This window comes from Morchella importuna, assembly GCF_003444635.1.
Source record: "Morchella importuna strain M04M26 chromosome Unknown Morimp01GS006, whole genome shotgun sequence".
NCBI lineage: Eukaryota > Fungi > Ascomycota > Pezizomycetes > Pezizales > Morchellaceae > Morchella > Morchella importuna.
The window spans coordinates 595652-610396 of NW_025763403.1; the positions used below are offsets into that span (position 1 = coordinate 595652).

Below are 14745 nucleotides of genomic sequence, written 5' to 3' on the forward strand. Positions count from 1 at the left end.
ATATTATACCACCACCTTTCCAGCTGTTTAGACTGAGCCCTGTGTGCAGGTGTACCATCCTCCATTACCCACAATCTCGAACCTAAATATAATTAGTGATCTGGTAGGAAAGAAAAAAAAAAAAAAAAAGAATCACGAACCTAAATCAACACTTTTGTGGCACCAGAAGGGGTGAAGACTAGGCTGTAAAATATAACGGATATATGTTGTTGCGCTGATGCTTCCCCAGTTGGCACGATTCCAGAAAACCAATCCTGGTTTCCTACCATCCACGATTGCCCCCCAAATCATAACTGAATTGACTTGTTTAAATTTAGGAACAAGACAATCTTCATGAAATAGTTCTTCCTTTCCAATCTTTTTGGTCACGTAGGTCTTGCCTTTAGCCCCACTTGTAAGAAACACATAACACTCAACTATCCAAATAACTTTCCTCCAATCATGCGCTGTCCAGTGCCGATGTGCTAGTGCGAACACCAGTCTTTTCTCTTTGTGTGTAGCTGTCAGAAAAACTTTTCTTCTAGACACTCATCGTACATAGCCTTCTTTTCGAAGTGCTTTATAGAGGACTCGATCGTTGGCTGTGGTGCCGCATTCTTGTTCAATTTGGGGGAAGGGCTTGCGACGTTGAACAGCATTGAAAGTTGCTCGTTCTACAAGGTGTTGACGGGAGGGCGATTCAAGATTAGGAGGACGGCCTTTTTCTTCTTGGGTATAACAGGGCCTTGGCAAATATTCCAAACGGTGCCAACAGACAAACCCTGAGTACTAGCAATTTTCGCGATTGTCCATTTTGCATTGGACCGAAGAGCATGTATATATGCTCTTTGTCTATAAGAACCCTCGCGGGTTTTTACTGGCATTTGAACAGAGAAATCCTTTCATGGATCAATTGGTTAACACACTGGGTTACGAAGGGTTGGATTAGTCAGAAAGGTTTTATGGGTTTCTATCGGGTTTTGTTGGTCGCAAGGGTATGAGTCACATCAGATTTGTCATCGCTGGGGTTTTCTTGGGTATATTATAGAGCCCCGTGAGAAACTCGGGAGTTTTAAACTGAATGTATGACAGACAGTTTTAAACTGGTTAAAAACTGGCTGTCGAAAACCTGGGTGTTATGGTCATAAACTCAACAGCCATTTTGGGAGTGGGCTAGGGTAATTTTAGGGCAAAAATTGGTATTTAGGGTGGGTTAGGATAATTTGGGTGGTCAAAATTAGAAAATTGAGTCTGAGTTTATGACAGTTTTCAGTTAAAAACAGATGACAGTCCGAGTTTATGACGCAGTTTATAACTCCAGCTCTGAGTTTGTCACGGGGCCCTAGTATATTAGTAGGCGTTGCCCTCGCTCCTGTTCTCTTTCTCTTCTTTTCCTTTGATACCCAACATCTTCTGTATCTACACTGTCTATTACTCTGCAATCACTATTCTCTCCCCTCTTCTGAGGAGACCACTGTGCTATTACTTCGTTGACTCCCTCGACCCATACCCAAATCAGAATCTACTTCGGATCTCCATCGTTATATTAACTCCTCAGTTTCTACCTTCACGTAACGTACCCTGCGGAATACTCGCCACACTCGCCCCCTTGAGAAATCCCAACGGAAGAAATAAACTAATGGATTTGGATTTGAAGGACGAGAGCTCTACATCAGTCATGGTCTCTTTTATTTTCTACAACCTCTTATTTTCGTTTGCTCTCTACAACGCCTGCTCTCTACAACATTCCATCGCCGTTTGCTCTCATTTCTACTACGTTCCATTTTGATACCCGAATCCTTGTCACCACCCTGGGCACTTCCCTGTCACGGCCCGGCGCGGTCACGCTGCATTTTCAGGTTCTTATGGTTGATAGCGAGTACCTAGCACCACTACTCGGGTGTTGCATCGCTGCCAAACAGAACGGCAACACCCAGAGTGCCCCAACCAACCCAACCCAGTACCACCCACCGATGACAAAGGAAAAGCGCGAGGTCGCCTAGCTTGGGTTAAGGTTTGCCGGCGCGGGAGGGTGCGGGGGCCGTCCGTTTTCATGATTGGTGAGTGACGTTGATTAAAACCTCTTGATGTAGTTACAAGCACTCCCGGATGTTTCTCACGAGGCGGAAAATCCTGCGGATGTAGATGGAGAAAGAGATGGTGAAGGAGAAGATCTAGGAAGAGCATGCCGCCGAGTGTCGTCCCATATAGAAGCTAATATATAATGCTTGGGTACGTGCAATAATATAGCGTATTCTAAGACTGATTTCGCTCGGTCGATGGGTTAGTGATGGGCAACACACAAGACGAGACAACTCGGGGCTTTGCCTTGAGAGACGATTCGAAACCGGCGGGGACAGCCAGGGAGAGCGGGGCCGGGGGGACTTTTCACTTGGTCTTGGGACCTATTATAGGACATAATATACGATTGGTAACAAAACTCGAGATGTCATTCACAATACTCCTTCTGAGCCTACAACTGTTTACGTAACATATAGTAGGCTAGCTGGCTACTCCCCATGCGTGCGCATCACCCCCGAATCAAGCATCCTAATCAGCTAGGAACAGCGCCACATTCGATACAAATTCCGTGTAGATTTGGGTCATGCGGTCCGAACCCGCATCTCCCGCAGTACCAGTGCGCGCGGTACCGGATCCCCCCTGAAATTGAGGTGAATCTGGCAAGAAAATGGATGATAGTTAGCTACTGCTCCTAGCTGATATTTCCAAGTATGTGCAGGGAGAAGAGTCAGGCATACCCAGTCTCGGGTTGTGCAGCCGGATCGCTGGCTACCGGGGCTATTATGCGCTCTAGCGCCCTCATGGCGTCTTCCGTCTTGATGATATTGTTAGTACTCACGTCCTGTCTGTGTGACCCATACTAGCTTACCCCTATATCGTAGGTTGATGTGCTATTCATGGTTGATTGGGATTGTAGGATGATATCTTTCGAGGATGATGGATAGGAAGTGTGCAGTATGAAGAGGGGCCAGAGGATACTTGTATATGAATTTCAGCACACCGTCAGGCTGTGCTGCGTCGCCTGACTCGCTACACTTGGCTCTGCGCACTTGCCCTTCCTCGCAATAGTGTTAGTAGAGTGTTTTAGTCCTCCACTGCATTTTTCGTCGGTGATTCAGGCTCGTAGCGCCGAGTCCTGCAAGAGTGAAAAATGAACCAATAGCAAGCTCAAGCTGATGGAGATCATTTTTGATTTTCCACCTTTACAGGAGTCTCGGCGCTTCGAGTCTGAATCATGGACGAAATATGGGAGGACTAAGACACTCCACCGTCCAATAAACAGTTCACCTTTGGACGGATGATAGCCCTCAAATTCGCAGCCTTAATCCTTCAGCTAATACTGGCCATATCTATGAGCACGTTTGGATTTTGATTGGCTGCATTAATATTACCACGCACGACCCAGGCTGCGCACATGAAGCTCCATCCATCCAAGCGATACCGCCAAGCTGCGATATCTCCAGTCCGTATTAGCCCAAAATTCCAGTAAGTATTGGTCAAGCGACGGTAAATGATTGTAGGCTAGGTGTAGTAAACCTTTTGGGTACTTAGTGGGTTAGGGTTGTTTATATTGCCTTCTTTCGTTATCCCGTCGACTGTAAAAACCGTTTTGTGGATCAACCGTGTACTGAATTATTTATCATGCTTCCGCAACTAGTAACCACATATAAAAGAAAAAATATCATGAGATATAGTTATATTAAACTCTCCCCGTATTGTCGTGCAGACACCTTCCCGTTCTACATACGCGGGCATCGCTTGCCAAAATATTTGCGGTAGTGGATCGATCTCTAGGCTTGCCTTGCATGTCTTTCCTTTGCGTACGTACTGGTACTCTACTCTACACTCAGAATGTTGCGGTGCTCTACGTCTGCACGGGCGTCGGCGGTGGGGATCCAAACCCGGTGGGGGGACTCTCCTCTTCGCTATCTATGGGTATGGTTAAGTCCATATGTGCGTGTGTGCACAGCAACATAACAAACGGCGTCGGTCCCGCCTCCTTTCCTTTCCGCACTTTGGGCCAGAGGAAGGTAAAGTAACGGTTCCAGCAATAATCCATTCCCCACCAATGACCCAGCCCAAACCGACCAAAATGCTAGCTAGGTACACATATATACCACCGCCTAACCAGCCCACCGCGCAGAAACTAAGACCCCCTCCCCCAACGTCAACCATCACCCCCGCAGTCCACATCCCCACCCGCGTACAGTCGCAAAACTACTTCGTCCACCTCTTTAACGACGAGGAAGAGCTCGATCTACAAGAATCAACCAGGGATCAATCAGCCAACCAAAGCAATCCACAAATACCTCACCGCAGGATCACCACATGGACATACGCCTTCGGGCTCCCTGCCAACGGACTTCTATCCTTAGGACTCTTCGGCCCCAAAACTGCTCATAATTCTAGGGGATATGTCTAGGGTAGTTAGATTCCCCGAGTCGAGGGTTGGGGGCTTGGCCATGAAGTTGTTCGCTGCTAGCTCCGAGTGGACAGAAGGAAAGAGTGAGTGAGAGCATACCTGCGCCACTCCGTGGTCCCCGTGTAGTCGATAGCCTGCGTCTGCGGTGTCTCTGTTAAGGTTCGCCGCGCTGCAGCGCTCCGGCGATGTTGCTGGCCTGTGGGGTTGCAATGGTTAGTTGTGGAAGATGCCGAGGTGTGATTGGATGACTTATGACTTTGTAGGAGGAGGGGGTGCTCATGTTGGTTTTGGGTTGGTGCGTGGGAGGTTATGATGTGGATGGCAGACAACTCGTTGTGCTGGTCGGGGCGGGGTAACTGGGCTGAACTGGTTGGACGATTGATGTCTTACTTCTGTGCGTCTTAGTCTCGTTCCCACACTGTGTAATGTGTGACCATGTGCACTATGGGCACAGTCTGGTGTAATAAGTTTTTGGAACTTCCTCCGAAAAATGTCCGAGTGACTCCGAGGGCTCTCAGAGAGTCTAGGGGTTCGGAGAGATTTTAAAACCCCGAAATACTTGATTTTGTATGGCAAAGTGGCAAAGATTTAAGGTTTGCCAAGGATATTTAAGGTTCAGAAAACCCCCGCGAGCCTTCAGATTTTACGCTAGTTCGGGGTATTCTCGGGGGGTGCTGAGCCCATACAAAATACCCCCGAAAAGCCTCCGCGAGAGCCCTCTGACGCTAATATCTCCGGGAAAATAAGTCACCAAACGAAAAAGACCTATTACACCAGACTGTGCCGGTGTCGGCACATTCTGGGCACGAGATTATTGCGTCTACTATTTTGCTACAGACGGGAAGCGCTATGCCAGGTAGTGGCTAAGAATATGCTAACGGGAATAGAAACGTATAATCTCGATGATGGAAATAGACATCTGGGGATTGAGATCTACCATATACTCTACACAAAGGCGGCCTGGTTTCCGAAGAGCAGGGCGCTGGTTGGGGTATGGACCATATCTTAGGGGTCAACAGCTACGGTACCATTAGTTTGATCTTGTGTTCCTGCCTTGTCCAGTCGGTTCAGGAGGGTGGCGAGGGAGCCTAACTGGCAGCTAAGGTCGTGGTTAGGTCTTTACACTTTCGAGAATATCTATCCCAATGTAAGGAAAGGCGTTGGATGAATAAGGTTCAACCTACTAGTTGTGTTTTTCTTTGAACAAAAATACCGGGATGGTGATTAACGGGATAGGATAACTTGTCTTTTCCCGACAACTATCCTAGCTAGGCAATAAGCTGACTACATAGAATAGAATATGGTATATTTGGTGATGCATGGCGCAAGTGTTATATAGGTGAATGACAGTGCGGGGCCGTGGGGAGGTTGACTGTCACTCTTGCTTGTGAACCTTTTTGATAACCAGCGCTATGCACACGGAATAGAGCGATTCCTAAGAATATTTAGTGTACGTTAGTTCGCCCCTTAACAACTACCTCGACAGTCCGCACGCGGGCTAAGTCAACGCTTTCCTCTGTCAGTAAGCCAGCATCCAGCCGATGTGCATTGAACCATCCGAACATGGTAATGTTCGAGGTTAACGAGTCGGGTTTCTATTGTTTGAAGTCCAGCCTTCTATTGCTATGTGCGGTATGGTAGAGCGCGTGTTGTCGACTATGTTGTCAGTGTCATTATCCCCTGCGCGGCGGGGGAATGAGTGTACGTACGAGAAAAGACTCAGGGAGCGGAACTAGCATACGCACAACACCGACTTAGTTCCGGAGGGTCCCGGCCGTTAATCATGATTATACCCTAGTGTGGTCGACGAGCAGACTCGAGATGAGCAGGCGGAAATGCTTGACCATGACTCGTGGACTTGTCTCGACTTGCAAAAGCTCGAGTGGCTCGAGATGAGCTCGAGCTTTTCAGCGGCACCGGTGAGAGTTCCAGAAATCGTTCTAGCTCTCTCTGTAGAAATATATAAGATTAATGAACTAAACAACAAGAAGAGAAAAATCTCTGTGCAAACATGTGTTGTCAGGGTTAGGGTTGACAAGTCAAATGCCGGAAGGATAATATGGGCAATTTAGTATGGATTCGGGCGGGGTATTCAGGGATAAACACCCCAAAGCTCGAGCTTTTCAAGTCGAGTAGTAGAAAAAGCTCGAGCCAACATGGGTCGTGGGGGTAGCTGCCCGTGGCTGCTCGAGCCTTGGGCTCGAGTCGAGGACTCGAGTTAACTCGTCCCGTCGACTATACTATGATACCCTATATATAGTCTTAATTTTCAGGTCTACATATGGAAGACTGGAGGAGGAAACCACCCGATGATGAGAATGACGTGAGAAAGACTGACCCATCACGTTTTGGCCACTTCCGGTGGAGTGAGCGGATGGGAACTCCTGAACCAAGCTCTGGCCACCGCGGCTTGCCCGCCCGCCCATACCCAGTATGAAGGTAATGTAGTGAGGCGGGTTAGTGGTCAACCCTCATCCCCACCACCTCCCCTACGTCCCCGATTCTGGCCCAACTAGCCCCCCCTTCCCGCCCCTCCCGTCCCATTTTTTCGCCGTTTGCTCGGACGGCCGGCCGTGTCGGCGATGCCGGGAGAGCAACTACGCGCGAATCCAACGTTCCGTCGGGCAGCGCAGGCATGTTTATCAGAGGGTGTTACGGGATTTTGCCGTTTACTCCAGCTGTGGCTCTGCAAGTTTGTGATCGGTATCTTGTTGTTTGGCCCACTCCGGGATATAGGTACATAAGTAGTCAATATTTGAGAGTACCCCAGTTGTTTTTATGCCACAAACTGTTCAGGATTTAAGCCAGTTATCTCGTCAACGAATAACAATCCTGTTGAACCGACTGTAATCTTTATGGGTGAAGCCTATCTGACGGTCGACTATCTCAAAACATGCGGAATATTCCAAGTCCCTACGCATTACCTGTATTCGCATGCTGCCTGAAGCGCTGAGGATATGTCACAATGTATCACTCGGTCATACTATCTCACTCGACTCTCATAACTGAGAACCACCTTGGTAGGGGACAAGCTTCCTTAAAACTACTGTTACTACCATAGAAACGAGCACTCTCGATATCCAACTCATCAGCCGGGTTGTTACTCGATTCGTCCGGGGATAGCGGAGCCAAAACTCGTGTCATGAAAATTAAACGGTCCGTATTCGGTCCGAGGTACTCCCATATAAAGTAGACGTATTCAGCTTCTTGGGCAAGGATGCACCTTAAGGGCCAGTTGTTTGGAAATTTATTTATTACTGGCCTGATTAATCATTTAGTTGACGCCCCGGGCAGTAAGGTTTGAGTAGCTGCTTTCACGGTTTTCGCACTATCTGGAGGCCCTCAATCGATGGCGGAGTAGGAAGTGGTTGTGTACATTTGTATATATCCTGTATTGGAGAGGATTTATTGAAGAATATAGTTCAAACAGGTTCGCTGTGCGAACCTTCTCCTACGCCTCTGAACATCAACACCACCTGTATCAAACATTCTTGGTGTTCCCCTTTCCATCGCTCGAAAATCTTATCTCTGGGTAGTTCACAAAATATATTTGGAATTATAATCGTCCGATGTATCAACAATTGGACCCTATCCGTCAATTAGATGCCATACTCAGTTGAAAGCTGTCGTCGCCAGCCTCAGCTTGCGCAATAATGGTGTCCATAGAACACGTACCTGCTGCGTTCTACTGGGAGCTAACTGTGTTGGGTAACGGACACTGAGCCACCCTGTCCGGTCTGTCGTAATTCTGTCGTATCCTGTGGGTTGAAGGGACCGTTGCTTCCTGAGGGGATCGAGCATAGAAGAGCTTTCGTAGACTCATTATCCCCACGCACCGCAAGATCAAACAGGATTTCGGTGACGGTCGATAGTGAGCTAGTGTCATTAAATTGATCTAATAATGGCTCCAACATACAGGCATCCCCAAACTCTGCAACAAGATCTATGAGTGGTATACCTTCGATGGCTTTACCATCCATCATCCAGTCTGGAATCAAGATCCCCAGCAGTTTATTGTCTTTCTCCCGCCGGGCTATGCAATCATAAACGGCGGTGCAGTCTGGGATTACCCCTCGCTTAGCAAGCAACGCTGTCATTTGACAATCACCACGAGTAATGGGTAGATCAAGAGGATGTCTGGTCGGGCCACCGAGAATCCGCCGGTTCACTCCACCAAGGGATATTCTTTCTTTTCACTTCACCTAAATTTATTCCAGCATCCACCAACATACTTACGATCACATAGCCATCTGTGGGTCGCGATACCGCATCGTACAACGCCTCAATCAGTATATCTTCTGGAACACTGGTAGGCCCATGCGGTGTTATGTAACACGCGCTTATAGGACCTACTAGGTGCTTGTAATAATCCAAAAGTATCCGGAGAGATGACCTTTTACCCAAAGCAGCAGCCTCGCATAGTAGTGATCGGTACTGCTCGAGGCCAATTCCAGCAGATAGTTTGTAGAAGTGTGCCATGCTTGCACTGGTACTACCGAACTGGTCTAATAATGGTTCCAATGTGCAGAACCTGCCAGACTGTAAGGCTAGATGTATCAGAGGTATAGTTTCGATGGCCTTACCCTCGGTCATCCAGTCCGGAAGGAGAATATCAAGTAGAGTATTATTCTTTTTGCATCTCGTTAGGCAGTTCTCAATAAGGGTGAGGCCAGGAGTTACCCCGCGAGAAAGCAGCGCCTCTATCTTGGTGCGGTGATCTTGATACCATACAGGAGCGGATGATTTTTCAGGGCAAAGGGTGGTTTCAGTGGTACTACTCCACTTATCGAACAGTGTCTCCAACGCACAGAGACCCCCATGCCGCATGATAAGTTGTATCATGGGTATAGTTTCGATGGTTTTACCCTCGGCTGTCCAGTCCGGAAGCAGAATATTAAGTAGATCATTGTCTTTTGTATGTCTGATGAGGCAGGACCGGATGTTGATGGGATCCGGGGTTGCTCCTACAGATAGGAGCAATGACACCCTCTCCTTATCACTCTTCTCAATGGGGAAGTCTAAGGGATGGCCTTTCGCACTGCGACTAACCTTACTAATCTCACCGGATTTAAATCCCCGATCGATTAACACGGATACGATATCGTAGTTGCGGGTGCGAATTGCAGTGTACAAGGCCTCAAGAATTAAATCTTGACCGCCAACTGTTTCCCTATGCCCCCCTGGGTACTCGTACATATCGAGAAGTACCTCGATGAGTGGCTTGTTGCAATTCTGCACAGCACTGAACAGGAGTATTTTATACTCATTGGGATTTATTCCTATAGGTGCCTGTAGAATAGCTAGTAAACTGCTCAAGCTGTCAACAGGAACCTGTGGCGGGGGTTGTCTGTGGTGTACCCAACCCGGATGCCGGTACCATGTTGTTCTATATAGTGATTTCTTATCAACCGGAAGTTTCACGCGCGATATAGCCTTTTCCTCCGCGAGGCAGGCCACAGAAAAAAGTGCACCTCCGGAAGAGAAACTCCACCCCGGCCGTCGGTATCATTTCGCAACACTCTCCAATCCACCTGTGAGGGAAGAACCTCGCCAATATTTTCCCAGACGGGGGTTCTCTCTGCGTCTGCGCACGGGAGTCTTAGGACCAGACCAGGTAAGTCGGAGTCGCTACTAACCAGGTATATAGGCTTTAAACATTGTGCAAACTTCATCGGCCAAAACTAGAATCGAGGGCATCGGAGAGTAATTCGTCTTTTCCTGGAGTTTTTTTCTTGTTACGAACGATAACAGCCAGGAAAGGAAAGTACTCATGGGCTCTAAAAGACCACCCACCGTGAGGTGGCAAGGGGGGGAAAGGGGAGCTGTGAAAACAGAAACTCTAACCCTCCCCACCTTCGTGGGCGTCCCCAGTTGTCTCCTAGAGTACCAGATGTAAGCCTCCTCTAGTAATATTTCGTCCGCCATCGAGCTCAATAGGCCACAAAGACTACGGTAGGTGAGAGGAGTAACTATTAACCAAGTCTGTGGGCCTTAAAGGTTGCGGCGACTTCTTCGCCAATCACTACCGGTGGTGGGCATTGCCGACCCGATTTCTGTACGGGGTAGCAGCCAGCTCGTACGCTGTGGAAGAAATAGTCGCGGCTTCATAAAGGCTCTGGGCAGACCCCGTCCAGTTAACACTCGGGAGTGAGGTATGGTGCGAGATTAGCAATGCTAGGTATAGCTCTAGCTCTGCCGCTGTGTGGTTCATAGGAACTAGAGAGGTATGGGTAGTGGTTCGGCGCTTTTTTTTTTTCCTTCTATTTTTTTCCTTCTTTTTTTCTTTTTTTCTTTGGGGGGGGGGGGGCAGGGTTTCCAATGGTTCACCCGTTCTACCGAACAAATCGGTTTTAGTAAACCGGTTTTGTTAATATTTCGGTTCAGCTTTTGTCTTCTGAGCTAATTCGGTTTGAACGGTTCATCACAATCAAAAACCAGTTCAAACCGGTTTACTAAACGATTTTATCATACAGGTACCTGTCACATAGAGGACGTATTTCCTGACCTTGACCGATTTTTGGGCCACCTAATAAACCAAGGAATGGACTCTGAAAACACATTTAATTTCTGAACCTGCAAACCAAACAAAAGAACGGTTCTAGTTCTTAAACCGGTTGAGAAAACCAATATTAAGTTCTGTTCAGTTCAGTTCAGTTGGAGATGTAATTCAGTTCAGTTCGGTATGGTATGACATCCGAATACAACCGGTTTCAACCGTTGGAATCACTGGGGGGGGGGGGGGGGGGGGCGGAATCAACCAAGTTTGTGGACTTTAAAGGTACGTCAACCTCTTCCACAGAATCACCGGGAGGCATAGTGGAACGCCGGCACTCGTATTCTCTCGAGTTCTCACGGGTCAGTTCGCTCGGCGCGGACAAACTCTGCATCTCTTAGCGGTTCCGGATTGGGCTGAGCCTGCATACCACTAAAATACCCACCCGCGACCCAGTCCATTCCACAGAGGCGGTGAAAACTGCTATCCCGCAAGGTAAGTCCGATATCAACAGGCTAGCTTCAGGTGTCCGGGGAAGTTGGACGATACGCTTTCGAACAGTTAGGGATAGCAACTCGGCGGGCTGGGGGAGCAAGAAGCAGGTATGCCTAGCGCAGGTAAGTGCAATATTAAAAAGCCTCGCCGGCTTTGAAGACCGTGCCGACTAGCTACGTGTCTGTGGTCTTTAAAGGCCCGCAAGGATCGGGAAATGGGCCGGGGTCTCAGAAATCAGTGACCCCCCGCGGTCGAGCTTCTGTACGGACCGGAGGTGGCCCGGAGTGGTCTCCCAGCGCCCCACCATTGGCTTGACCCTTTATGGCTCTGAGGCCAAGTTCCTGAAGAGGTCGTTAGGCACAAATGAGGGGAGGTCTGAGTAATAGTGTATTAGCCCTTCCCGATTTTCGAAAAAGTACTTAAACCCCGATTCTCGGCAGTGGGTATTTCTATCTCTGGCGCTATAGAGGTTGAAGGAAAAGCTACGAATTTAACGGTGCCCCGCGAGCAGCTATCGGCCCAGCATATCACATGGTAGGTCTAGGCAGGTAAGATGCAAAAGTGAGAAACTCTACGGCCTTTATGATTCAAGGAATTTAGCAGCCAACCTTGCATGTTGCCAACAGCAGGGCGGAGAGAGTAAAGAATGTCACATACCCCAGCCGCGGGATTAGACCATTGAAATAGGTCTGCCCTGGTTGTTAACATTCCCCTTCCCGCGAAGTACCGCTGGTAAGAGGGGGGGCATGTGAAAGGTAAGGCTTAAAACATAACTGGACTCTTTACCACTTGAACTAATTCCTTCCAGAAAGCAACATCACCCGTGTGGGAGGTGTTCCGGTAAAAAGGGGAAGAAGGTCGATGAAACCAAGCAGTCATTTGATTGTATGACCTCTTCGTAGACTGATCTGGCGCGGTGGTGCTCGAAATGATTTGAACTTGAAAGGGCTTCGAAAATCATCGGCACCCAGCAGCGGCCCTTTGAATGAAATAGGTAGGTAGGTAGGTAGGTGTGCCACCAATCAAGCCTATTTGTTTCAAGGGCACACACTAGGTAGCTAAAGTTATCACCCAAAGGCAGGAGGCAGATAATACTGACTTCGGGGTCAAGTGATAATTTCAGACCACCTTGGATTTGTGGGAACTGCTCCTGTCCCTGCCCATCGGAGATAATTTCACTAGAGTTGTAAGCCCGAGAATATAATAATCACCCATGAGCTTGTCTTGGGACATTCATGACTTCACTGTATTTGTCATGATCAGAGGGGAGACTGTCAATGAATCGAGAATATCACTGCAAAGCAACCTATTCCGTCATTCTTGCTGATCGTGAAACAGACATAGTGGGGTAATTGGCAATTGGAATATGGCCTGAAGAGCCGCTGCACTGGACTGGGTGGTTGTTTTTGCTCTGGATGGTGGTCTATACTGTGTTTTATACCTCTCGTTAGCAAGGGTTGGTGCATGCAATAGAGTACTCTTGGTTATTGACGACGTTACCCCCGAGCACAAAGACAGTACGGTCGGTACAAACCGCTAAGTAGGAATCAGATCGTGTCATCTTGGCTTCTATTCCCCACCTTTCCGTCGGTCCGTCCGTATGGTCAATGCCCCATGATAACACAATTAATCGCGCCTGTTGGGATATAGTTACCCTTTCACCTGCAACCGCCCTATCCCCGATCGACCATATCCTTATATCTTCTCTATCCATACAGCAACACACCCACCCTTGTCCGTCAAGCCTGCCGAACGGTACGGAGTAGTGGTCGACCGTTCCATATACCGGGGGTCTACAGACGGTGCACCATCGGTCAAATCGATATACAAGGTGAATGCGAATGGAGGTCAACGCAACTGAAGAATGACTCAAGTATGTACCTAGAAACACTCAAAGATATACGTACTTAGGGGGAGCGTGGGAAATTCATGCAAGAGTACAAATCATAAAAATCTTGCCCGAACACATTAGTAATTAGCTCCTCAATGAGAATATATATGGATTCACTACCGAATATCAGCGCCCTGCCCTGCAATCCATGTGATTTATCTACCGCGGTATGCTACATGGAGTACCACTCATCACCCTCCGATAGATCAAACTGTCGAGGGATAGTACGCATCGTTCAGCAGGGACGACGGCTACCAGCGGTCGACGGCCAATGGAGTGGGCCAGATCTACCAAGTTTCAACGGCGCCCGCAGTCTAGGTATATCCCAAGCTACCGTGTCGTGGTGAGCTTCCTCCTAGCCCCACGCCCTTCGGAGTCCCGCGCCTCCACCCCCCAACCCCCTTCCGAACCGGACATTTCCCTCCCTAACGTAGCTGCGAAACGCAAGCGCGCGGGAAGACTCCTACGTAGTCTGATCTAGCGGGCGGGGAGGTCAAGATCTCGTCTCTAGAGTACCGGGGGGGTGCTGGGGGTGACCTCGGCGGGAGAAACTGTGGGTTGGTGGTATATGGGATTGTAGGACTGTGAGGTGGCTCTAAATGGAACCTTTGAGTACTTTTAAAATGGATTACATAACTTGCAGATTCTGAGCGGATCTCCGGGGCTTTCCGGGGGCGGGTTACACTGTCCCCTGAGGTTGTCCGTCTGGGTGAGTCGGGGACATTGTGGCAAACTCGTCGGTAGTTGGGTCTCGCTACATAAACTGATTTCTTTAATCACCGGAATATGATTATAAAATAAAGCGGCAAGAATTGTCAATAATCTGGCGGGAACTAGCTCCCCGGGCCCACAAAAACCTACACCGCCCGCCATTCCGACAACACGAAACAGGGACGGCGTCCTGCCTGCCGAAATCCCGGGAGAACAAGCGGTTGGTCGGCCCTCACATTCTAGTGAGCGAGTGCTCTCTTCATAAGAAAAACAGGACTACAATTTCCATACCCCCAACCGCCGTCACTATCCACAAAGTAGCGTATAGTACCAGCGGGAGAAGCATCGTATCCAGAGACAGTCTCCACACAGTCTACATATATACCGGCCAGACTCGCGCCAGAGGAAAACCCCGCATCTACTGCAGCCCATACCGGAAGATAATGCATGATCGCAAGTCCCTCAGCGGAGAGACCTAGCCACAAAGCGCAAAGCCCTAACCCTACCGTAACTGAGATTACACAAGCCCAGCTGGGAGGGCACGAACACGAGCGGCGATGACCAGATGCAGTAATACGTCCTAGGGTTTCTCCAAAGGTGGTAAGAATCCTCTGTGTTCAATGACTCACTCAGGTAATGGTTTAGGTCGGGGTGAGCAAGGGGGGGCCGCTTGCATGTTCTGAGGTACGAATGGCGCAATGATCCTTGACACTCCCGCTCGGGTTTTTCACT

General features: G+C 48.7%; 2 protein-coding genes across 2 annotated transcripts; both read right to left on the reverse strand.

The window, feature by feature from the left end:
• Positions 1-2533: 2533 nt before the first annotated feature.
• LAJ45_03010 (uncharacterized protein) lies at positions 2534-2899 on the reverse strand (the record flags this gene model as incomplete). Its single annotated transcript, XM_046112600.1, has 3 exons — positions 2534-2657; positions 2739-2815; positions 2870-2899. 3 exons carry the CDS (start codon positions 2897-2899, stop codon positions 2534-2536), a joined length of 231 nt encoding a protein of 76 aa, XP_045974089.1.
• Positions 2900-7960: 5061 nt separating this feature from the next.
• Positions 7961-10081, reverse strand: LAJ45_03011 (uncharacterized protein; the record flags this gene model as incomplete). The annotated part of the gene is made up of 6 exons (XM_046112601.1): positions 7961-8011; positions 8099-8203; positions 8260-8483; positions 8656-9754; positions 9895-10007; positions 10060-10081. 6 exons carry the CDS (start codon positions 10079-10081, stop codon positions 7961-7963), a joined length of 1614 nt encoding a protein of 537 aa, XP_045974090.1.
• Between the last annotated feature and the right edge of the window lie 4664 nt (positions 10082-14745).